General features: G+C 38.0%; 1 protein-coding gene across 6 annotated transcripts in view; it reads left to right on the plus strand.

The window, feature by feature from the left end:
- DOP1A (DOP1 leucine zipper like protein A) overlaps positions 1-24,739 on the plus strand; it is a 133,849-nt gene that overhangs the window by 107,927 nt on the left and 1,183 nt on the right. For 4 of the 6 annotated variants that reach the window (XM_043439529.1, XM_043439532.1, XM_043439530.1 and 1 more), the window contains 15 exons: positions 5,536-5,670; positions 7,313-7,368; positions 8,537-8,641; positions 12,208-12,274; positions 12,427-12,571; positions 12,945-13,024; positions 14,326-14,435; positions 14,691-14,840; positions 15,040-15,101; positions 16,588-16,740; positions 17,887-18,023; positions 18,882-18,937; positions 19,883-20,047; positions 22,654-22,783; positions 23,536-23,595. In XM_043439529.1, the coding sequence (XP_043295464.1) occupies positions 5,536-5,670; positions 7,313-7,368; positions 8,537-8,641; positions 12,208-12,274; positions 12,427-12,571; positions 12,945-13,024; positions 14,326-14,435; positions 14,691-14,840; positions 15,040-15,101; positions 16,588-16,740; positions 17,887-18,023; positions 18,882-18,937; positions 19,883-20,047; positions 22,654-22,783; positions 23,536-23,595 (1,611 nt within the window). The remainder of the gene's footprint in view (positions 1-5,535; positions 5,671-7,312; positions 7,369-8,536; positions 8,642-12,207; positions 12,275-12,426; positions 12,572-12,944; positions 13,025-14,325; positions 14,436-14,690; positions 14,841-15,039; positions 15,102-16,587; positions 16,741-17,886; positions 18,024-18,881; positions 18,938-19,882; positions 20,048-22,653; positions 22,784-23,535; positions 23,596-24,739) is intronic. The other 2 variants (XM_043439533.1, XM_043439534.1) reach the window with 1 other exon arrangement.

Consider the following 24,739-nt stretch of genomic DNA (forward strand, 5'->3'; position numbering starts at 1 on the left):
CCATGGAATTCTCCAGGCAAGAATACTGGAGTGGGTAGCCTATCCCTTCTCCAGGATTCTTCCTGACCCAGGAATGAAACCAGGGTCTCCTGCATTGCAGGCGAATTCTTTACCAGCTGAGCTACCTGGGAAATAGAGAGCCAAGGAATACCAATCACATGAAGAAAGCCTCTGAAAACTAGACAAAGACCCAAACAATTAGAGAACGTCAAAAGTAATAGTGCAGATAACAGAAGAAAATGTAAATTTCAACAGGTGAAATTATATTGCATCCATGAAATAAGAGATTATAAGAAGGACTATTACAAAAATTTTAAATTGTCTTAAAGATCAATTTTTTTATAGCAGAAGTAAAACAAAATCAGTATAAGAGAAGTGAAAGTAGATAAATATCAGATATAGAATGTAAATTTAGAGTTATGGAAAATAGAGGAAAGGAGATTTTTTAATTGGGGAAATGATACTGGAGGAGCAGTATCTTTTTGAAGAAAGAAAGAATAGGAAAAATGAGGGGAGAAAAGTATCTAAGAAATAGTACAAGGAAATTCCCCAGAAGTAAAGGAAAATGAGTTTTTAATAGGCACTGTGAAAAGAGATCTGTCTACATAAAGATCAGCAAGTAATTTCAGATCATCAGAGATGAAAAGGAGGTCTGATAACCTTCTAAACAGAAAATGCTGGTCATATTCAATGGATGATTATATGACTTATCATTAGCAACACTAGAAATTATGATTGGAAAGTTAGTTTCAATCTATAGTACTTTACTCAGACAAAGTGTCACTCAGGTGAGTTTTGACTTTGAAGTGTCTCCAAAAAAATTGCAGTCGATTCACCCTTTCTCAAATACTGTAAGATGTATCTCCAGCAGAGGAGGAATAAAACAAGAAAGAAGGCAACATGGGATCCAAGAAATAAGAGTTCCAACACAGGAAAAAGGAAAGGCTGATGATCACAGGAGAAATATCAAGATGATACTTTATAGCAAGCCTAGAGAGTACCAAATCAGGGTAGAACAGAAAGATGTCTATCAGAGATATCTCAAAAAAAAAGCAGGAAAAGGAAAAGCAGGTTAGTTATCTGATATGATGTTTTTGAGTGTGTAATTAGAGGAGATTTACAGTTGTTGGATTCTTTGGGGAAAAATTTATGATAGAGAGGGCCAAGCAAACAAAAACAGTGTAGACACACAAATGCACTTGTGTATATGCACACACTTCTACTAAACATGTTGTGACAATTAAGATTTTTTTAATAAAGATAGAAAAATCCAACTGAAGTCATACTGCATAAGAATAACTATGTTTTCTTGTATATAGTATCATATTTTTCCACACATTTACATATAAAACATTGTGAATAGGGCATTGTAATACTTTCCATTCGTATATATTCATTTATTTCATACATCTTCTGGTTAGTATGTAATTATTCATACATCTTTTATTTTTTTATCATGATTTTAGTGAAAATTGGGGAAACATAAATATGCGTAAATAATTCTTCATATCATAAGCCACTGAAATGAATGAAAGTATGCATACGTAGTTCATCATATCCAGTGTTTCTTTATGAAAATCCTTAAAAACTATTAAATTAAAATTAAAAACAATTATATTGGGACTTCCATGTGGTCCAGTGGCTAAGACTCTGTACTCTCAATGCAGGGGGCCTAGGTTTGATCCCTGGTTGGGAAGTTAGGTCCCACATACTGCACCTAAGAGTTTGCATGCCACCAACTCAAGTCCTGCGTGCCATAACTAAGACCTGGCATGGCCAAATAAATAAAATAAATATCTTAATAAAACAATTATATTTCTTTGAAACAGATTATTTTATTAATGTAGACTTGTTAAGATTTTTCAGTTGAAATGAATAAATAAAGATTATTTTAAAAATTGCCAAAAAGAAAATACTGATAATATTACAACATAACTGTAAGTAATTGTGTGAATACTGGGTGTAGATTTAAATGAGATTATGATGTAACTATGGTGGAAGAATGGTCTAGTGGTTTTCCCTACTTTCATCAGTTTAAGTCTGAATTTGGCAATAAGGACTTCATGATCTGAGCCACAGTCAGCTCCCAGTCTTGTTTTTGCTGACTGTATAGCGCTTCTCCATCTTTGGCTGCAAAGAATATAATTAATCTGATTTCGGTGTTGATCATCTGGTGATATCCATGTGTAGAGTCTTCTCTTGTGTTGTTAGAAGAGGGTGTTTGCTATGACCAGTGCATTCTCTTGGCAAAATTCTATTAGCCTTTGCCCTGCTTCATTCCATACTCCAAGGCCAAATTTGCCTATTACTCCAGGTGTTTCTTGACTTCCTACTTTTGTATTCCAAACCCCTATAATGAAAAGGACATCTTTTTTGGGTGTTAGTTCTAAAAGGTCTTGTAGGTCTTCATAGAACCGTTCAACTTCAGCTTCTTCAGCATTACTGGTTGGGGCATAGGCTTGGATTACCATGATATTGAATGGTTTGCCTTGGAAATGAACAGAGATCATTCTGTCGTTTTTGAGATTGCGTCCAAGTATTGCATTTTGGACTCTTTTGTTGACCATGATGGCTTCTCCATTTCTTCTAAGGGATTCCTGCCCATGGTAGTAGATATGATGGTCATCTGAGTTAAATTCACCCATTCCAGTCCATCTTAGTTCACTGATTCCTAGAATGTCGACATTCACTCTTGCCATCTCCTGTTTGACCACTTCCAATTTGCCTTGATTCATGGACCTGACATTCCAGATTCCTATGCAATATTGCTCTTTACAGCATCAGACCTTGCTTCTATCACCAGTCACATCCACAACTGGGTATTGTTTTTGCTTTGGCTCCATCCCTTCATTCTTTCTGGAGTTAGTTCTCCACTGATCTCCAGTAGCATATTGGGCACCTACCAACCTGCGGAGCTCCTCTTTCAGTATCCTATAATTTTGCCTTCTCATACTGTTCATGGGGTTCTCAAGGGAAGAATAATGAAGTGGTTTGCCATTCCCTTCTCCAGTGAACCACATTCTGTCAGACCTCTCCACCATGACCCGACTGTCTCTTGTGACTATACAGTGGAAGTGAGAAATAGATTTAAGAGACTAGATCTGATAGACAGAGAGCCTGATGAACTATGGACAGAGGTTCATGACATTGTACAGGAGACAGGGATCAGGACTATCCCATGGAAAAGAAATGCAAAAAAGGCAAAATGGTTGTTTGAGGAGGCCTTACAGATAGCTGTGAAAAGAAGAGAAGTGAAAAGCAAAGGAAAAAAGGAAAGATATTCCCATTTGAATGCAGAGTTCCAAAGAATAGCCAGGAGAGATAAGAAAGCCTTCCTCAGCGATCAGTGCAAAGAAACAGAGGAAAACAACAGAATGGGGAAGACTAGAGATCTCTTCAAGAAATTAGAGATACAAAGGGAACATTTCACGCAAAGATGGGTTCTATAAAGGACAGAAATGGTATGGACCTAACAGAAGCAGACGATACTAAGAAGAGGTGGCAAGAATACACAGAAGAACTGTACATAAAAGATCTTCATGACCCAGATAATCATGATGGTGTGATCTCTCACACTCACCTAGAGCCAGACATTCTAGAATGTGAAGTCAAGTGGTCCTTAGGAAACATCACTACAAACAAAGCTAGTGGAGGTGATGGAATTCCAGTTGAGCTATTTCAAATCCTGAAAGATGATGCTGTGAAAGTACTGCACTCAATATGTGAGCAAATTTGGAAAACTCAGCAGTGGCCACAGGACTGCAAAAGGTCAGTTTTCATTCCAGACCCAAAGAAAGGCAATGCCAAAGACTGCTCAAACTACCACACAATTGCACTCATCTCACATGCTAATAAAGTAATGCTCAAAATTCTCCAAGCAAGGCTTCAGCAGTATGTGAACCATGAACTTCCAGATGTTCAAGCTGTTTTTAGAAAAGGCAGGGGAACCAGAGATCAAATTGCCAACATCTGCTGGATCATCGAAAAAGCAAGAGAGTCCCAGAAAAACATCTATTTCTGCTTTATTGACTATGCCAAAGCCTTTGACTGTGTGGATCACAATAAACTGTGGAAAATTCTGAAAGAGATGGGAATACCAGACCACCTGACCTGCCTCTTAAGAAACCTGTATGCAGGTCAGGAAGCAACAGTTAGAACTGGACATGGAACAACAGACTGGTTCCAAATAGGAAAAGGAATACGTCAAGGCTGTATATTGTCACCCTGCTTATTTAACTTATATGCAGAGTACATCATGAGAAACACTGGCTGGATGAAGCACAAGCTGGAATCAAGATTGCCGGGAGAAATATCAATAACCTCAGATATGCAGATGACACCACCCTTATGGCAGAAAGTGAAGAGGAACTAAAAAGCCTCTTGATGAAAGTGAAAGAGGAGAGTGAAAAAGTTGGCTTAAAGCATAACATTCAGAAAACGAAGATCATGGGCATCTGGTCCCATCACCTCATGGGAAATAGATGGGGAGACAGTGGAAACAGTTTCAGACTTTATTTTTTGGGGGCTCCAAAATCACCGCAGATGGTGACTGCAGTCATGAAATTAAAAGACGCTTACTCCTTGGAAGGAAAGTTATAACCAACCTAGATAGCATATTAAAAAGCAGAGACATAGAGACATTACTTTGCCAACAAAGGTCCGTCTGGTCAAGGCTATGGTTTTTCCAGTGGTCATGTATGGATGTGAGAGTTGGACTGTGAAGAAAGTTGAGCGCCGAAAAATTGATGCTTTTGAACTGTGGTGTTGGAGAAGACTCTTGAGAGTCCCTTGGACTGCAAGGAGATCCAACCAGTCCATCCTAAAGGAGATCAGTCCTGGGTGTTCATTGGAAGGACTGATGCTGAAGCTGAAACTCCAATACTTTGGCCACCTCATGCGAAGAGTTGACTCATTGGAAAAGACCGTGATTTGGGGAGGGATTGGGGACAGGAGGAGAAGGGGACGACAGAGGATGAGATGGCTGGATGGCATCACCGACTCGATGGGCATGAGTTTGAGTAAACTCCAGGAGTTGGTGATGGACAGGGAGGCCTGGCGTGCTGCGATTCTTGGGGTCGCAAAGAGTCGGACATGACTGAGCGACTGAACTGAACTGAACTGATGGTGGAAGAATAGGGAGAAGAGTGTAATAGAATGAGAACTTTGTCTTCTGAAGTAGGATGTCAGTAGATAATGAGTAAAATTGAAAAAAATATTCTGAAATAGGAAAAATAACAGCCATAAATATTACTCGGAAATGATAGAGAAGAGCCAGGAGTTGAGCCTGATCATTTTGGGGCATAAGGGCAAGCACACTGCTATTTTCTCTTAAAAGATATCTTGTCCTATTTCTTTTTGAAACAATGTACATGTGTTATATTGATAAAAAAATAAAATTTACCTAAAGTCATCAAGGGACATGAAAGGGCCTTTATATTAGAAGTAAGGCCATAAAATATTCTTTTAATTCTGTAATTTCTCTTTAACGAGTTATCTATACACGTACATAAGTGAATACAATGATGTGTTCTCCAGGTTATTCCTGCAGCCAGCGAAGAACAGGTCTTACTAGTAGAACTGGTTCGGTCTATCAGTGTCATGAGAGCAGAGACTGTTATACAGACTGTGAAAGATGTCTTAAAGCAGCCCCCAGCCATAGCCAAGGACAAGGTAAGAGGAGCTGTCCTTTGATTTGTTTACAGTTGTGTTTCAGAGATGACCCTGGGAGGGAAGATATTTTTTGTACAATGCATCCTTTTAAATAGATTGCAGAGATGAGTGCATGTGTTCTCACTCTGACCTAATAAAAACGCTTACCAGTATCTTCAGTGACCCCCTGGTATGATCCTCGCTGTGGCCAGCGAAGCGCAGTTCACTGCTCCTAGCGCTCCATGTGTGCATCTAAGGCAGTGAGTAGTGCAGGGCCAGATTCTTAGGTGAGGTTTTTCTGGTCGTGTAGAGGAGAAGCACAGAAGCCAGAGCCCGCGGTCTGTTTACTTCAGTTGTTGCCTTTTTCACAGCTTCTTGCTGCTCTCTCTTTGGAATGAGGGTCTCATGTCTGTAAGCTCCTCACATTTTGCTGTAACTTGAGTTCTAGGCAGTGTTATTTCTTGACCATGTACAACCTGTGCTACCAAGAAGTCAATGACAAAGTCTTTGCCCTCCGTTGTCTCTGGTTAGGCAGACCTAGAAGTCTAAGTTAGTAAAGTTATGAACTTGTCTACTTTTTCTGCGCCTTATTTCAGCAAAACTAAGAGGTTCAATTTTCTTAAAAAATATTTACCAACTGCTAACATTAGACTTTAGGCCAAGCCAAAATAGGCCTGATTACTTCCTTAAAAGAATTATTGCACATATCTGAAAATATTGCATTATTTTTTTCTATTGCCTAAAGAGTGTACTATTTGTGTACAAAAATAGCCAGTGTCCTTACTAACTTTTTAACAATTTCCTTACTGTTCTGTAATCACCACTGGGGCACTTGTGATAGGATTTTAAATTTGCTTGAAATTATTATTTTGAGCATCTACTTGTGCCAGAGACATTGGGCTAAGTGTGAAGGATATAAAATCAAGTAAGAGCAAGTTCTGTACTCCTCAACTGCTGCCCACCCTGTTCTCAGTATACTAAGTTCTGAATTCATCAGATACTTGATTTTTCCTCATGTGGTACAAGGGGAAATTTTCAAGGGAATAGTTGGTGTCAAAACATAACAAATCACATTGGTAAGTGGACATCAGTGTTATTTTCTTGTCTACTACTGATTTTTAAGGGTGGGTGCCTTCTTTTTATTATATGTTACATTCAGCACTAACTTTAAAGAATAGATTTTAGGCTATTAGGAGTTAGTTCAAATTTGGAACCAACTATACCTACCTACCTACCTATACTAATTTAACAGAAACTTGTGGTGAAATAGATTTAAATTCCATTTTATTAAAAAAAAAAAAAAGGAAGTCAACCTAATTCTGGTAGCCCAGCCAAGCATAGGCTGATTAAAAATAGTGTTGATGCTTATAGAGTCAATGGATCATTTAAAAATAGTGATTGGGGTGTGCTTTGGATATGGGGGTGGGTTGGAACTGAGAATCTTTTGATTCTTTTCTATCCATTTTCAGCTTTTTAAATAGCTTTTGTGTTTTGCCTACTACATGAAAGAGAGCTGCATGATTTGGATGACAACCTAGTGTTCGATTTTGTTTGCTTTTAATTTTTTTTAATTTAAAACTGGTAAAATACAGAGTAGTTATAACTATGGAAAAGAAAAAGCAGCATTTTTCTTCACTATAAAATCGGTTTGTTTTGTTTATAGAAACATCTTTCTTTGGAAGTCTGCATGCTTCAGTTTTTCTATGCTTATATTCAAAGGTAAGATAACTGCTGTGGATCTCTCCTCACTTTATTTAGCAATGTATAAAAATTAGGAAACAAGGAAGAAAGCACCTGAATTCTTTCAAGGAGTTACTTATTTTTTTTCTTTCTGAAACTAAAAGAACTAATACTGGAAACAGAAAAACATTGTTTGTGGATATATTAATAAAGGCAATTAATGACCCAGGCAGTTAATGGCCTCTTAATGACCCAGTCATGTGGATCCTACAGATATAAAGACCTAAGTATGTTAAAGTACACTGGACATTAAAACACGGAATTGTAAGACAATCATTTAAATATAAATAAACAAACTACATCCTGTTCTTGAAACTATGCCTATTGCCACTGATTCATTATTTTGATACAGATGAGAAAACAAGGTCGTCTGTTTTTTTTTTTAGTGGAATAATGATATGAAAATATCTTCTTGTTATGGCATTCCAGTTTTGCATTTAGCTGACATATGAACAGAATTTCGCTGATTTGAATTTTGATAAACGTCTTATTCAAGAACCTGAATTTTAATCCTCCCTTATAAGGATGTTTTCCATTTTAATCATCAAACTTGGCATCAGTTTGTGATTGATGACTAACATTTATAAGGTTAGGTTAAACTGGTTGTGATTTAGAATAGGGACTACCTAAAATCTACATTTAGGTAGAAGAGTTAGGGTTAAGGTCAAGAAGAAACAAAGAGAATCTTAATTTCTCTAGAGGTGAGAGACTGATATTTAGGATAGATTGACAGCCCTCCCTTAGATGAGATAGAGACTCATAGGTGAAGGAGAAAGAGCTAATTTAACAGAGAAGTGGAGAGAATAGGGAAGGGAGTAGGTAACTATGATGTCAATAATTAAATTTATTGAGCTACATTTTAATTTTGAGAGTCAGTGTGGTTAAGAACTGGTATTTCTATGACAAAATTTCTACTGTAATAAATTACACTGGATATTTTAAGTATGTATGCTTGGTTTTCTTTTTACATATAATAAGAGTAGAAAATATAAAGCTTTCAGAAATGTTCTATCACAGTATCACAGTCTATCAAATTTAGGAAATTTTCAGAGAAAGCAGGAAAATATGGTAAAGACTGGGGAAATATAGGGAAAATTAAACTTGATATTGGCTTTCTCTGTGTATAGAAACTGTGTTCATTTTGCAGAATTCCAGTGCCGAATTTAGTGGATAGCTGGGCATCACTGTTGATACTTCTAAAAGATTCCATACAACTGAGCCTTCCAGCCCCAGGGCAGTTTCTTATACTTGGGTAAGCAATTTCACTTTAAAAATATGATTTCAAGTAAAAGAATAGTGTTCATTGTTTCTGATTGCTGAATAACATGTTTTGGGTGATGGTGTGATCTCTACCTTCTTGGGGGGAGTGGGATTATGGAGGCAACATTGTGTGTTTATACATATGCAAAATGTAAACATGCTAATATAAAACTCTTGCAGCAGTAAGTCACTTAGTGATGAGAAAGTGTGGGACTGAAAGGGGCAGAGGTGAGCAGGATGACTGAAGGGGAGTCATTTGAGTTCAGAACCGTGAACATAAAAAGTCATTCTCTGTCATGTTGTTTCCTGATATCTGTTACTAATTTGTGTGATTATTTGGTAAGTTCTAGTTACCCTTCACTGCAAGCACCATGATGTCTAGACAGTGTCTTTTACTATCCCATATTCTTGGTTAATAATATGTCCCCAGGAAATACTTGCTCAGGGAGTGGAGATGGTAGGAGGGGAAAGCCTTTGTGGAATAGGGAGGGGATACTGGGCAAGGTACCTTGTCTGCTTTGGCTGTAGTGTAGGCGTAGCAGTGGAACGGTGGGTGAATGCGAGGGAGATGGGAACTGGAATGGGAAAGGAATTTGCTTTTTTGTTAAGAAATTTAGTCTTGGGCAGGGAATGGGAGTGATAGCAGGTTTTGAGGAGGGATATGACCAGCAAGTTAGTAGTAGAATAGATCATAGGGGAAAGAAGATAGACTAAGAATCATTTCTAATGGGAGGTAGCAAGTTTGTGTGCTGTGGATTATGGGATTGAAATAACAGGACAAGAAAAGAAGGAAAGGGGGCCAGCAAAGGAGATGGAAAAGAAAAACATCAGAAAGGTAGAATAAAAACAGGTATTTTCAGTGTTCTAGAAGCAAAGAGAAGTTAAGAGGGCATGGCTAACCCCTTTAGAGAGATTAGGGAAGATGATGTATAAAAAGAGGGTGTATTTATTGATGATCCAAAGAGGATTGGGAATTAGGAGAAAAGAGTTGGATGAGATAGTAAGCACAGCTGTTAAGGGCAAGGGTTAGAGTAAAAAGTTAGTGTGAATTAGTCTTTGAGTTTGTTTGATCACGAAAAGAAAGAGAACTGACAAGGTAGCAGAAGGAAATGTGATTTGAAAGTCATCATTAATGGTAAGAAAACCTAAGGATGTTGAGTAGTGAACAGCAAAGACTCTGCCTGAATTCAAATCCCAATTCCGTTCCTTCTTTGCTAGAAGGCCCTACACAGGTTATATACCTTTCCATCTGTAAAGTGGAGATGATAATAGTGCCTACCTCATTTAGAGTTAGTGTTTGTTAAATTCCTAGAATAGTGCCTGGCTGATAATAACTATTATGTAAGGGGAGCGTGTTCCATAGGAGATTGTAGGGGGCGGGGACCTCCTTGGGAGCACCAGATTCCAGAGGCAGCTGGGAGGGCATGGAGACCAGGGAATGGCAGGGGTAATAGTGAGAAAGAAGGCTACATTTCCTCTAAAACTTTGTGACTCAAAGGTTGGCCCTTCAACCAGCAGCAATAGAGTCACGTGGGAGCTTGTTAGAAATGTAGACTCTCAAGCACCAACCCAGACCACCTGAATCAGAATCTGCAGTTTAACAAGGGTCTCAGGTGATTACATTACATCCTGAAATTTGAAAAGGACTGCTTAAGACAGAAGAGGGGAATTCGCGAAAGGGAATAACCTTGTCTCCAACCTGTTTGCATTACTTTAGACGTTCAACGTGTTATTACACCAAATGGGATGTAAACTCAACCACATACAAAGAACTTCAACCTTAGTCAACCTCTGTAGCTCTGATGGTGTTTTTCATAAGTGTAGTTGGGTGGTTCTATATACACAGACTTAGCTTCTCTGTTGTCCTGAAGGGAACCAGTGATTCTGCTTTGGCAACCAATGATCTAGAAAATTTTGAAGTTGAGGGAGGGAAAGTGAGGGTTCTTTGGTAAAATGGACTCGAGATTCTGGTAAATGTTGAATGTAGTCTTACACCAGGAAGCAGAGAGGAGGTGGAGGAACAAGGATGAGAGCTGGTCACCCTGTTGAGCTGAGTAACACTGCGAACCCTAGCAATGATCCCTAGGTCCTTGTGCTGTTTTCTAAACCAGAAATCTGAGGGAGTCTATGACATTGAAGGTGTAGTGAAAAGAGCAGTGGACTCAGCGTCTGCAATTCCTGGACCAAAGATAAAGATGACTCGTGTGTATGATAATTTTTACTGATGAGAGATAACTGTAAACCCTGGAAATCAAAACAGTGTTCCCATAAAGATTTCTGATTCTTCTCTTCTGATATCTAGTTCTAACTCTTATCTCTGGGACCCAGGGTATGTCAATAAACTTTTCCAAGGCTATCTTCCCATCTGTCAAGAGTAATAGTACCTGCCTTACCTACCTCTAAATTGTTCTAAGGCTCAAAGAAGGAATATATGGACAGCTCTTTGAATCATCACCAGATATCCTGCTAATCTCGTTAAAAATTAAAGCCAACTATTAGACTTGTACCTTCTCCTCTGCAAGATTTTCTTGTTTCGTCACCTGTTTTTTCTTCCTTTCTCGTTTCTCAGATAATGAAATGTTCTACCTCGTTCTCAATGTGTGTATCTTCTGAGTATTTAAATTAAAAGTTGGACATTTTCACTTGTACTAGAAAACTAATTCCATTTTTAAATTGGGTGGTTTATTTTTTCTCCCAACCATTCCACTGATCCTCTAAAAATTCCTAATTATAAAATAGAAATTTATATGATTGTTCTTCAATATCACCTTACGTGTTAGTTTGGAAATAATTATGCATATAGTTAATCTTAATAATATTAAGTTAAATATTGAGTAGAATTTTAGCAAACAATGGATATGGATTTCTTCCATTCAAGAATCCTTTTTAATCTATCATACACACAAAGAAACCATTTTTATATTACAATTTAAGATTGGTGGGGTTTAGGTTTTTAAATTTTTTGTTAATATATATCACAGAAAACATACAAATTATAAGTTATTACAAAGTGAAGATGTCAACTGTACAATCACAGACCTAAATTAAGAAATGAGACACCATATGTCCCCTCAAGTTCCTTCCTAATTGCTGTCCTTTCCCTTCTCCCCAAGATAACCTCCATTCTGACATATACTGCCACAGATAAATGTTGCCTTGTTTTTGAACATGTCTGTTTTATGTCTACTTCTTTCATACAGCATATGTTTATAAAAATTATCCATGTAATTTCATGTAGCTATAATTTATTCATTTTCATTGCCGTTTAGTATTTCATAGTATGAATACGCCACAGTCTATCTCTTCTATTGCTGGACATTCGGGTTCTTTCCCATTTGGATTTTATAAATAATGCTGTTATGAACATCCTTGTACAGGGCTCTACATGCATATGTTTATGCATTTCACCTGGGTCATGGAATGTCCACGTATACACATATTCGTTAAACATATAGAGTTAAAATTGAGACCATAACACCACTTGCTATGAAAAATTATATTACATCATTTTCTTTACGCTAATATTTCCTGTTTGTTTTTTTTCTTTGACCCTTTCAGAGTTCTGAATGAGTTTATCATGAAAAACCCTAGTTTGGAGAATAAAAAGGACCAAAGAGATCTCCAGGTAAGTCATTCTGAATTGAGAGTTGTTGCCAAAACTCTGTCTCTTAGTGCCCTCAAATCTAAAGTGGGAAGGTCAGAAGAGATCATCTGTGAAGTTTCGTGTGTGTGCCTGTGTACACACATAGATATAAGGGGTTTTCCTTGTTTCTTCAGGATGTGACTCATAAGATAGTGGATGCAATTGGTGCGATAGCTGGTTCTTCTTTGGAACAGACAACATGGCTGCGGCGCAATCTTGAAGTTAAGCCTTCTCCCAAAATAATGGTAGATGGAACAAATTTGGAATCCGATGTTGAAGGTATTGATCCCCCCTACACTTAAGTTTGTATTTGTAGGCATCTGTCCTTTGGTGGCTCAGCTGTAAAGAATCTGCCTGCAATGCAGGAGACACGGGTTCAATCCCTGGGTCAGGACGATCCCCTGGAGGATGAAATGGCAACCCACTCCAGTATTCTTGCCTGGAGAATCCCACGGACAGAGAAGCCTGGCGGGCTGCAGTTCATGGGGTCACGAGAGACAGACAACTTAGCAACTGAACCACCGCCACCACTCATTAAGAAATTATTACAGTCAGCACTATAATTGCTGTAAAATCCTCCCTTTTCTCATGTTAACATTTTCAGTGGGGAAAAAACCTAACTGTATCTTTACCTGTCTTTTTTCTTATTTAGATATGTTATCACCTGCAATGGAAACCTCAAACATAACTCCTTCTGTATATAGTGTCCATGCATTGACATTACTTTCTGAGGTAAATGTTGTCAGATTTTTTCACATGAACTTTCAAGTAAACAGTTAGTAAGTAGTTCTTACAAAGGAGATTTTAATTTGAAATACTATTTTGTAGTTCAAGAAATCAGTATAAAATAAAGTTTAGACTTTGTGTTCAGATTAGTAGTTTGTTAAATATTAATGACAGCAATTTAGACCTTGCTCTCCCCCATGCACTATGTTTTTTTTACAAGTGTACTGTTTAAAAATGAACAGTGCTTTTTGTATCACAGTTTCATAGGGAAGGGTGGACGTGGTATAACAATGCTGGTCACTACTAAGCATTTACAGTTTACCAAACATTTTTATGGGCTTCCCTGACAGCTCAGTTGGTAGAGAATCCACCTGCAGTGCAGGAGACCCCGGTTCGATTCCTGGGTCTGGAAGATTCACTGGAGAAGAGATACGCTACCCACTCCAGTATTCTTGGGCTTCCCTGTGGCTGAGCTTGTAAAGAATCTGCCTGCAATGTGGGAGACCTGGGTTCGATGCCTGGGTTGGGAAGATCCCTCGGAGAAGGGAAAGGCTACCTATTCCAGTATTCTGGCCTGGAGAATTCCATGGACTGTGTAGTCCACGGGGTCACAAAGAGTCAGACATGACTTTAGCAACTTTAGACATTGCCCCCCGCCCCGCCCCGCCCCATGCACTGTTTTTCACAAGTGTACTGTTTAAAATTGAACAGTGCTTTTGTATCACAGTTTGGTAGAGAAGGGTGAAAGTGATATAACGATGCTGGTCACTATTAAGTATTTACAGTTTACCAAACATTTTTATATACATGCTCTGACATGCTCTTTTTTTATACCCTATTATACAGACCTGCAGTTCCTCTTTCTGTCCTCCTTACAGATGTGGTTACTGAACCTTACAAAGATTAGAACAGTATGACTAAAGGCAAATAGCTAATTGACAGAGTTGCCTCCCAATTCATGAGCTTGGATTTTTCCTAAACCCCCGGTAACACACTCAGGGAGAGAGGTACTGAGTTTCTAGTCTTAAATTTGGTGTTTACTCTCTATCATATTGGAAGGTTCTTAACCTCTCTTTTTCTCTTCTTCCTAGTAATATTTGGCCGTATGTATATTCCTTAGTTACAGTGGGAAAAAAATGCAGATAGTGGCAGAAGCCATTCATGTAAAAATGGATTAAGGAGATTTGCTTTTAGATTTTTCTAATTTTAAGGTATTCTAGATTTTCTTACAGACTGAAAACCACCTCTAGATGCTGTCAGTTTCAGCTCTCAGATTATACATTCCATTTCATTTATGTCTTTTTTAGGTTTTGGCTCATCTTTTGGATATGGTTTTCTACAGTGATGAAAAAGAACGAGTCATACCTTTACTTGTAAATATTATGCATTATGTTGTGCCCTACCTCCGAAATCATAGGTACTACTGTTATTTAACTAGATGTGTTAGTTAACTCGTATTCTGTTAAAAATGAGTTGTGTTGCTTTATTCCAAAAATGAAATTATCACAAAATGACTTTATTTTTACCTTAAATTATATGATAAAAAATGTTTCTCTTACACAAGTGCTTTCTATTTCCCATCATTGCTTTAGATAAATGTGAACACTTATGAGTAACTTAATATGATGAGTAAGGTTAACGTAGAGGTTAATGTGGCTCTCCTTCCTCCCAGTGCACATAATGCCCCTAGCTATCGAGCCTGTGTCCAGCTGCTGAGCAGCCTCAGTGGGTATCAGTACACACGGAGAGCTTGGAAAAAAGAAGCCTTTGACCTCTTTATGGATCCCAGTTTCTTTCAGATGGATGCCTCTTGTGTTAACCAGTAAGTCATCCTGCTTCTATTCAACATGATGATGCATCTCACAGAATCTGTTGAAATCAACTGCTATCTGCAAAGTAGAACGCTTTTTAAATACTAAAAAGTATTTAAAATACTTTAAATGTACTTCACATTAAAGTACTGAAATACTAAACATATTAACAAAATGTTAATTACATATCATGATCCTGGTTTCTTTCAGTTGGAGAGCAATTATGGACAATCTGATGACACATGATAAGACAACGTTTAGAGATTTAATGAGTGAGTACTAGGGATGACGACCTAAGTGTCTTTCCTGTACATAAGCCATTCTTACTTGCTTTGCTCTTGTCTAGAAACTACTGAATTAGCTCTTTGTCAGGTTGTAGTGATACTTAGTACCCCACAGGAATATAATGTTAAAACTTGAAGAAGACAGCATAGTAGATAAATAATCAGTAAACTATTTGGCCTTGTCACATTTGTCTCTAACTTGTTTCCCCAGCACATAGCATAGAACCTGGCACTCAATAATCACTGAAGCAAATACTGACAGGTAGGAAGGCGGAGAAAAGCAGGCAATAGGGACAAACCTATCAAACAAGTCACTCTAAATCCTAGGGCACTGGGGGATTCCCTGGCCATCCATCCAGTGGGCAGGACTCCAGGCTTCCACTGCAGGGGGTTCGGATTCCATCCCTGGTGGGTAGTGAGACCCATGCTGTGAGCCAGGGCAAAAAAAGAAAATACTGGGGCTGTGTTTATCTCCTTTGAATGAAGAAAGAGAGGGGCCAAGAAGTCAGAATCACTTTCCACCCCACTTCTTCCCTATTTTATTAGCTTATATATTGGGGTTCCTCATAGTATTTCATCTGCGGGGAAAAAAAGTTTTCTTGATTTTCTTAAAGTTTGAAAATTATCCAACTAATGATCTTAAGTAGCAGCAAAGTTGGATGAATCCCTAGAATTTCATGTCCCTTCTTAACCAGGCTGCAGTTTCCCCTCTGGAAAAGGGACAGTGTATTCTCTAATCTCCACAGGTTTGTTTTAAGGTTGAGATTGATCTTTTTAACATTTATTTATTAAAAGACAAAAATGCGCCAGGCATTATGCTCACCTTAATCCAATAAGTAAAATTATTTCAGGGAGCAAGTAAGAAATTGTGAAGGAAATAGGGCGCTACAATAGATTTTAAATAACAGCTCAAGAGCTCATACTTGAGGTGAAACTAAAAAAAAAAGACAGCCATGAGCATGCCTAGGGACAAAGTATTCTAGGAATAAAGGACAAAAATTATAAAGCCCTCAGAATAGGAACAAGCCTGCTGAGTTCACGAAAGAGCAAAGAAGACAGAGCGGCTGCAAAGAGGGGATCGGGGTGAGTACAAGACAAGAGGAAGGAGAGCTCGGCAGCCTAGGCTGGGCCAGGCCAGAAGTTTTTAAAACAATGAGAAGGATTTAGGCAGATGCCGTGAAATAATAAAGGGCTTTATAAAATGGCTTTGTTAGTGATTTTACCTTCTGAAACCTACAGTTAGTCCTCAATTTTCTTCTCTCTCCACATTGCACTTCTTACTAATTGGTCTCTGACTTGTGTATGTTGAGTCTGTGTGCCAGCCCATCTGCCTCGGAGAAGAGTCCCCCAGGCCTCTCTCTCAGATGTCATAGGGTTTCTAGACATTCTTAAAAATGAAAAACACAAACATCTTTTTTCAGATCGCTAGATGACTATAACAACCTCTCTTACTTGCTTTTTTTGTCCCCCTCAGCTCGTGTAGCTGTGGCCCAAAGCAGTTCACTTAATCTCTTTGCAAACCGTGATGTGGAACTAGAGCAGAGAGCCATGCTTCTGAAAAGATTAGCATTTGCTATTTTTAGCAGTGAAATTGACCAGTATCAGAAATATCTTCCTGATATACAAGGTAAACAGTGGAAAACTATTTTCTCTATTTTTCCCAACTGTTGTTTTTTATTGTTCCTTAGAAAATACTTTCCCTAAGTTGTAAGTTGGGGTGAAATATTTACCAAATGTTGGTAGATAGAGGATGTTGTAGAATTAGAAATTTATTCCATTGAAACAACAAAAATTAGTCGATTATCACTTGTATGTAAAAGAAATCAAACACTGAGTTCATAGGACTTGCCTAAACATGGTCTCTATTTTATTATTTGGGTCAAATTTCCTGGGAAGTCATGTTTGAGAATGAGGTATGAGACTGTTTTGCTACAGCCAGGTATATTAGTGGGGTTTTTTTGTTTTTTATTGTGAATGAGAGGTTATACATCTTTAAAGGAGGAGACTGAAATAGACGTAGCCAGGAAATTTTAGCTAGAAGTTAGAGTCTGGGGACAGAGCAGCGGGTTGTATAAGGTTTCTGATCACCTTGGTCACGTAGGTTTGGTGGTCCCGTGTCCTGGAGGTATCGGTGCGGTCATCACCCTGAGCCACCAGTGGCCCTGTAGTGGGAGTGAACTTGCCCGGGCAGAACTGTTTGCCAAACACAAGTCAGCGTGTGGGCAGCCACTAGCCTTGGCAGGCGGCACGGGGATTGAGTTGAGAATGAGAGTTGTCATCTCTTTACTGAGATTGTTCCTCTCTCTCTGAAGATAAAGGACTCCTTTTCTGACTCTTTATACCTAATGTCCAGTGGACAACATACACACCATTTGTCCTGTGATGTTTTAGCATTGACTAGCTCGGTGCTACTCAAAGTGTGGTCCATGGACCAGTATGAGTGTGTCAGTCCATCCATGATAAGTACAGAAATGTAGAGTAAGCATTTTAAGCCTTCACAGCAATTTGAGAGAATCTGTTGAATCTAGTAATAAAAGCATGACACTGTATTTTATATACCTTTCTTTAATTTGATTTTTCTAGTAATTCATTTTTATTTTATGAACGTAGCTGCACCAGATTACAAATGTTTTACAAAGCTGACTCTTCATCATCGGTTCAGAAATTACTGAACTAGATTATATAGAAAAGTTTATATGGAATATAAATACAGAATCATGGAAATGATTCTAATATTTAGATACTGAAAATATACTGTTGTTTTTTTTCCCAGAGAGACTGGTTGAGAGTCTTCGTCTGCCCCAGGTGCCGACTCTTCACTCTCAAGTGTTCCTGTTTTTCAGAGTGTTACTTTTGAGAATGTCTCCACAACATCTTACCTCGCTCTGGCCTACCATGATCACAGAACTTGTGAGTTAATTGTAATTCAGTTAGGTAGTAAATCTAAATTATAAAACAATGTGACAAGTATCAGCATGCTTACTGGATAAAAACTAATCTTGGAAGAAAATTGAACTCTGGTTAAGCCTATTACTGAAAATTTTTACAGCTGAGAATAGTAAGTCAGATTATGTCTCCATACAGTTTAAACTTTGAAATATGCAATATTCAGGGTTATTAGCTTCTTGTGAATCATTATGTCATCAGGTCTGGTTTAGGTCACACCAAAGTTTTAGCTGTGTCATGGCTGCCAGGCCTGGCTCCTCCTATAGCTCCAGGGTGATCAGAGGTGGGTTAGCTGGATTTAGATGGCCTGAAGGCATGTATCACTGAAGTGCAGCACTTACCTAGGTAAGCTGCTTCAGAGACACTGATAAGATTTTGTAAAGTCCCAAACAATAAAACCTTCCTAAGTCCCAGGATACCAGCCCATTCTCCTCCCAGACCAAACCATCACCCTCATCTGAACGACCTGGGGAGCTGGGAGCAAAACGAGATGAGTAAGTAAATAGAAAACAATCTCTTAACTCCAAAAACCCAGCCTTATACTTTCCTCACAAAGACATTCGCTGTAACATTTGTCTTTTTATAGTAACTGTGACTCTGTTCCATAATCGCCAAGTAAGAGCATGCTTTCATCCTGCCTCTGCCAAATGAGTTGGCACGGCTCTGTGCTAAACATCCAGTTTTATTTTTAGAAACTAAGTATAATTTAATGATCCTAAAGTTGCATCCTAAAATTTGTGTTTGGATTGATGAAAATATAGCCTAAAGATAACTTGAAGGAAGGATTAGATAAACATTTGACACTTATTCCGTGGTCTTCAGGTACAGGTATTTTTACTGATGGAGCAGGAACTCACTGCTGATGAAGATATTTCACGGTAATATGTAATTCATTTTGGTATAGTCTTTCAGTGTTTAGGATCCTAAATCATCCAGAGTGTTACTTTATAACTAGGATGGAATAGACACTATTTCATCTGAATAGTTTATGTATTTAGTCTGTTGTTATCCAGTTTATCACTTGGGGCTATAGTACAGTTTCATGTATACCTTAGGTTTTTTAGACTGAATTAAGCTATCCAAATTTGCGGCCGTGGGCCTCTAGACATAAATACAGTTTCAGGCAATACTGTTTATACAATACTGTTTCTATAACACTGTCACTGCAGTAATGTAGCAACATTGCTATGTGAACAATGTTGGTTTTAGTAGGTCAGATCTTTTCCCTGAAACATGCGGCAAAACCTATTATGGCAGTTAACCTATAACTAAGGTATTCAAATGTCCATATCTTCCAGAAGGATCTCAGTTTAATGTACTAGAATTTTATTCTTTTTAGTGAAGCAGCTTACTAATATATGACTAAATATAATTTATTCTTATTTAGGAATTTTTGTACACATCAGTTTATAAATTGAGAAGTTCCTTTAACACTATGTGTCTTAACTGTGTTTACTAGTCTCCAGTGCTAGGTTTCTGAGTGTCCCCTGTACTCATAACTGTTGATCATTAGAGGAATTTTCCCTCTCACTATCTTTATGGAAGGGCACTGAGTGGTAGGGAGGCCTCTTGGTTTTACAGCTTATATTTTTATCCTTCTTGAGTATAGTTATTCTCTGCTATTTTTATATTCCTAATATTTAAAAGAACAGAAATGAATTTTTGATTTGAGAACAGTATAACTTAGTCATGACCTTGCTTAGCAATTACTGGCACATTTATCAGACTGGTTATGAAAACATTAGCTGGCATTTTGAGATTTTCCGGGAATTCCTTGTCAGTAAGAGGGTTTAACTGCTGACTGCACTGTCCCCCGCCCACAGGACTTCAGGCCCCTCTGTGGCTGGTCTGGAGACAACCTACACAGGAGGTAACGGCTTTTCTACTTCATACAACAGCCAGCGGTGGTTAAACCTCTATCTCTCTGCTTGCAAATTTTTGGATTTGGCTCTGGCATTGCCCTCTGAAAATCTTCCTCAATTTCAGATGTAAGTAAAATAAGGATATTAAACAGATATTTGGGAAATGCATTTGCTTTGGTCAGTGACATCGAAGATAGAACTTTTTGTGTAAGCCAAAGTATTTATAATTTTTATTAGGATGTAATTCTTTTTGGCAGGAGGATGGTGGGGCCACACTGTTATTGGGAGGTATTGGAAATGGTTGTCATGGATCTATTAAGACTGAGAGACCATTCAGTCAACAGATTGAGTAGCCAGCAGATGTGAGGAGTGGGATACTGGACTCACCAGCTTCAGGTCCAGTGGAGGAGGTGGTGGTCGTGGTAGTGTATTAGCTCAGTCGTGTCCAACTCTTGTGACCGCATGAACTGTAGCCCGCCAGGTTTCTCTGTCCATGGGATTTTCTAGACAAGGATACTGGAGTGGGTTGCCATTTCCTACTCCAGGGGATCTTCCCAACCCAGGGATTGAACCCGTGTTTATTTCCTGCATTGGCAGGCAGCTTCTTTACCACTGTTTCTTTCAGATGATAGTGAACTGAACTAGAGATGGAAGAGGGGAAGAGGGAGAAATTAATATAACTAAATTCTCATGAGATGCCTTTGTTCATAAGTGCTCAAAATATTTAATTATGGTTTTTCATATTTGAGCTCCCCTGGTGGCTCAGCCAGTAAAGAATCTGCCTGCAGTGCAGGAGATCCAGGTTCAATCCCTGGGTCCAGAAGATCCCCTGGAAAAGGGAATGGCAACCCATTCCAGTATCCTTGCCTGGAGAATTCATGGACAGAGGAGCCTGGGGGGCTACAGTCCATGGGGTTGCAAAGAGTCAGACTTGGGGTTGCAAAGAGTGAGAAAAAAAGTCTCACTTTTTTTCATATTTAAGTTGTTAAAGTAATATGCAAGTGCTGTAAGATTGCTTCATTAATATGTGCTTAATTGGAGAATTTATCCACGTGATTAATTATGCATTTATAAATTGTGCTGTATTATTCTATCCAATTTATTCAAGAATATTGGATATTAATAGGATCCAATGGAATATTAATAGGATAAAGAGTAAGATACCAGAACCTTTTTTCTCTAAAAATTGCTATTGCACAAGCTTACTTTTCATTAAATGTAATGGTAAGAACTAGAAATTTTTTTTACATCAATTCCTGTTCCTTTTTCTTTTCCCAATTTGAAACCATATATATCCACTTCTCAGTGAATTTCAGTGGTTGGGTGTCTGTTAAAATGATGTTACTCCTGAAGAAATTTAGAAAAGGATACTAAGCAGAATTGTAGGAAACTGTCCAAAATTAACTAGGAAGCTTATGTTCACAGAGGTAATAAAACTGTAGTCTTCATGCACCTTTCCTTTTTAGCTTCCATGGTGAGAACCATAATGAGTTTACCCCTCTTGTCAAGATATAGAAAAGGAATAAAAAATGTAATATCAACTACAGTTGTTTTTTTTAACTACTATGTCTTTTTTTTTTTTTAAAGAAAATCTATAACGTGGCAAAAGATAACATGGAGAATTTAATAATTTTGAAAGTAATATCTAAGCATGATTTTTCCAAATGTTTAAAAAGATGCTCAGGCTTACTCATAAGAGAAATTCAAATTAAAGTTATTAGTAACTATCAGAATGGTAAAGATCTAAAAGTGTATTTCCTTTTGCCCTTAAGTAGAAACATTCTTACTAGTGTTGGAAGTATACATTGATATTGTCTAACTTTTCTCCAAAGAGGTTTATATTTATCAAAATTCAAAATACATATTTTCCTTAGGCCAATGATTCTGCTATATCCTATGATTTATCCAACCACTGTCCTCTAAGACATGCACATAAATCAGCAGTTTATAACGGGATCCATCATGGCAGTGTTTGTAATAGCAAAAAATTGGACAGTCTAGGAAACTGGTTAGTACCTCCCAACACTGGAGGACTATGTAGCTTATAAAAAGGATGGCATTTTATATGATCTTTCTCCAAGATATGTAATTAAAATAAACAGCAATTATTTTTATGTATTGAAAGAGGTGGGGTTGCGTGTGTGAATACATGCTTTTTTATGCATAAACTCCGGATGGATATAAACCGGCAGTATTGATGGAACCTGTGGTGAGGGGAGACTACCTTTCTTTGGTACACCCTTTTGTACTGTTTGAATTTTTTTCATAGACACTAATTTTACTTATTAAAGATGAAATTTTAAACACAAATAAAAATGCAATGGAAGTGTACTCAGAAGTCCTGCTTAGACCTTAAATCCTTTCAGTCCTTTGCCCACCTTACTATGTAGGTAGGAAACATCTGGCCAAGGATGTGTTAAGAGATTTTTACCTAGTAACGAAACATGTTACTTGGTTGTGCTCATGAAAAAAACGGTGTTGAGTACTTTCCAGTTTTCATGTGTTCATTACAAATGTTCATTTACTCACGTCAACTCTGTGGGGTAGTTGACAGTGTCTTTACTTACTGAGGAAGGCTTAGGTTAAGAAACAAGCTCACAGGCCGCAGGCGGCACAGCTGGAACGTGAGTCCGTGTAGGTGGTGGAGTCGTGATGTGTCTACTGTATTTATTGGCCTTGCCTTAGAGGCACAGTGTGCATCATACTGACTGATACCATTCTTGTATACATAGGTACCGATGGGCCTTCATTCCAGAAGCCTCAGATGATTCTGGTTTGGAAGTCAGACGGCAGGGCATACATCAACGAGAATTTAAACCTTACGTGGTACGACTAGCAAAACTTCTTCGGAAAAGGGCAAAGGTATTGCATTCTTTTCGATTTATTTTTGTTAAGTATAAGCAGGTAACATTTGTAAGATACAGCATATCTTATGGACAGCTTCCACTATGCATCAGGCTAATAAATTACAGATCTTTACCCAAGAAATTAGTGAGTTTCTCACTCTCATCAGTAGGCCTTTGTTACAAATCTTCTGTCTTTTCTTTGCCTTCAGAAAATTTCAAAACTAAATTGTACAATTTGGGGACAATCTGGGTTTTTATCTTGAGTACTAGTTTGTAATACGTGCTTTGAGTGCTCAGAAATTTTCCAGTCTTCTGGGGTCCCCTATTCAGGCAGCAGCTCTTAAACCGCATTCCACAGACAGAGATGGAATGGGGGACAGTGATTTCAAAGGAGGTTATATTCGAAGGACATGCAGAACTTGATTTAAAATCAAGTTGTTTCTTTAGGGACTAATAAGTAACAGAACAGAGATGAAGGTGAAAGTTGAATCCAGAGTTTAGGAGCACACTTGGGTACCTTCATTTTGGTATTGCAGTGTCTGAAAAAATAATCATGACAATTCCAGAAGCTATGTGGTTATAGGTACATTGTCATCCCTGCATCTCATAATAATGAGTTTTTACAGAACTCCTCCCACAAAATTAAAAAAAAAAAAAGATCTATTGCAAAGTATTTTCTCATCTAAAATACCTTAAAACAAGGTCTTCATGGCCAAGTCCACTTTTCACTGGAGCAAAGGCTATGAGTTCTAATCTTTCCTTCCACAGGACAAGGAGGAGGACTTTAAGACAGTGATTTTGGAGGGATTGGAGATGTCCAGTCATCAGGTGAGGGTGGCTTTTTGATGCTTATGATGTGGCAGCAAAAGTTGCCACATCTGGACCAAATCTTGAGACACAAACCCAGGTCTGGATTTCAGTACAAGAGAGGTAAAACAGGAAGGAAGGCTTTCCAGTGTAGACTGTTGAAGTGAAAGCAGAAGTCGTTCACATGGAAACGTTTGACTTTTTAAATTTTATTTATTACTGAGGAAGTGATTTAGTTCTGATTAAGAAGAACAGAGACACTAAAACAAATGCACTCTTCTTGGTCAAGAGCTTTTTAGTAAAAAAAAAAAGTCCTTCTGTTAAAAGTACCTCTTGACAGGAATATAATCAAAAGCTTATACCATAGTTCCTTCCATTTGGAAATCACCTGTGTAGACGGTTCAAGCATATTACTTGTTTCCCTTCAGACTCAGTTCATCTCTGCAGACCCTTAAATAGCTATTGAATCACACTTGGACTTAGGGCACTAAAAGTGGTGTAGTTGCCAGTCTCAGGGCTGTCATTAAAGCCAGCATTACTAGGTGAGAGGAAAAGAAAGTGATTTCGTACTAAGAAATAAACAGATAGCTGTTTCTTTTTTTTTTTTAATTTGGCCATAGATAAAGAACAAAATGATCTTTTCTTACTTGTTCCTAGAGACTTCTGAGAAAGGAAAGTAGATTCAAACAGGATTTTATTTTAAAATAGCAAACTGTAAGCACACAAGAAAATAAGCTGGATTGCATCTGCTTCTCTACTAGGAAGCTAGTGATATTAAAATACTAAGTAAACGATGAAAGTTTCTCAGCAACATCTTAGAAGGCAAACCCCATTTGTTAACAAATATGACAGACTATAATTCTGCTTCCTAAGTCCCACTTGATATTTTTTTTCTTATCTAGTTGTTTTCATTATCTTTACTCAGTATGTTTTCCTATCTATGATTCTGCCCCAGTTCAGACATCTTCAGATCTCTCAGAACATTCTCTAGATAAGACTAATGTTTACAACTGTATTTGTATAATTTAGTTGGCTTCTCAAATTAGCTGCTTAAGTATGTAAATTACTGTTTGTACTCGGTGGACAGTCTTCACATTCATTCTTATTTGACTTCTCTGCTGCCCCATTTTATAGGCTGTACCTTGCCCACGGTAAGGACATGGCA

Source organism: Cervus canadensis, chromosome 20 (assembly GCF_019320065.1).
Source record: "Cervus canadensis isolate Bull #8, Minnesota chromosome 20, ASM1932006v1, whole genome shotgun sequence".
NCBI lineage: Eukaryota > Metazoa > Chordata > Mammalia > Artiodactyla > Cervidae > Cervus > Cervus canadensis.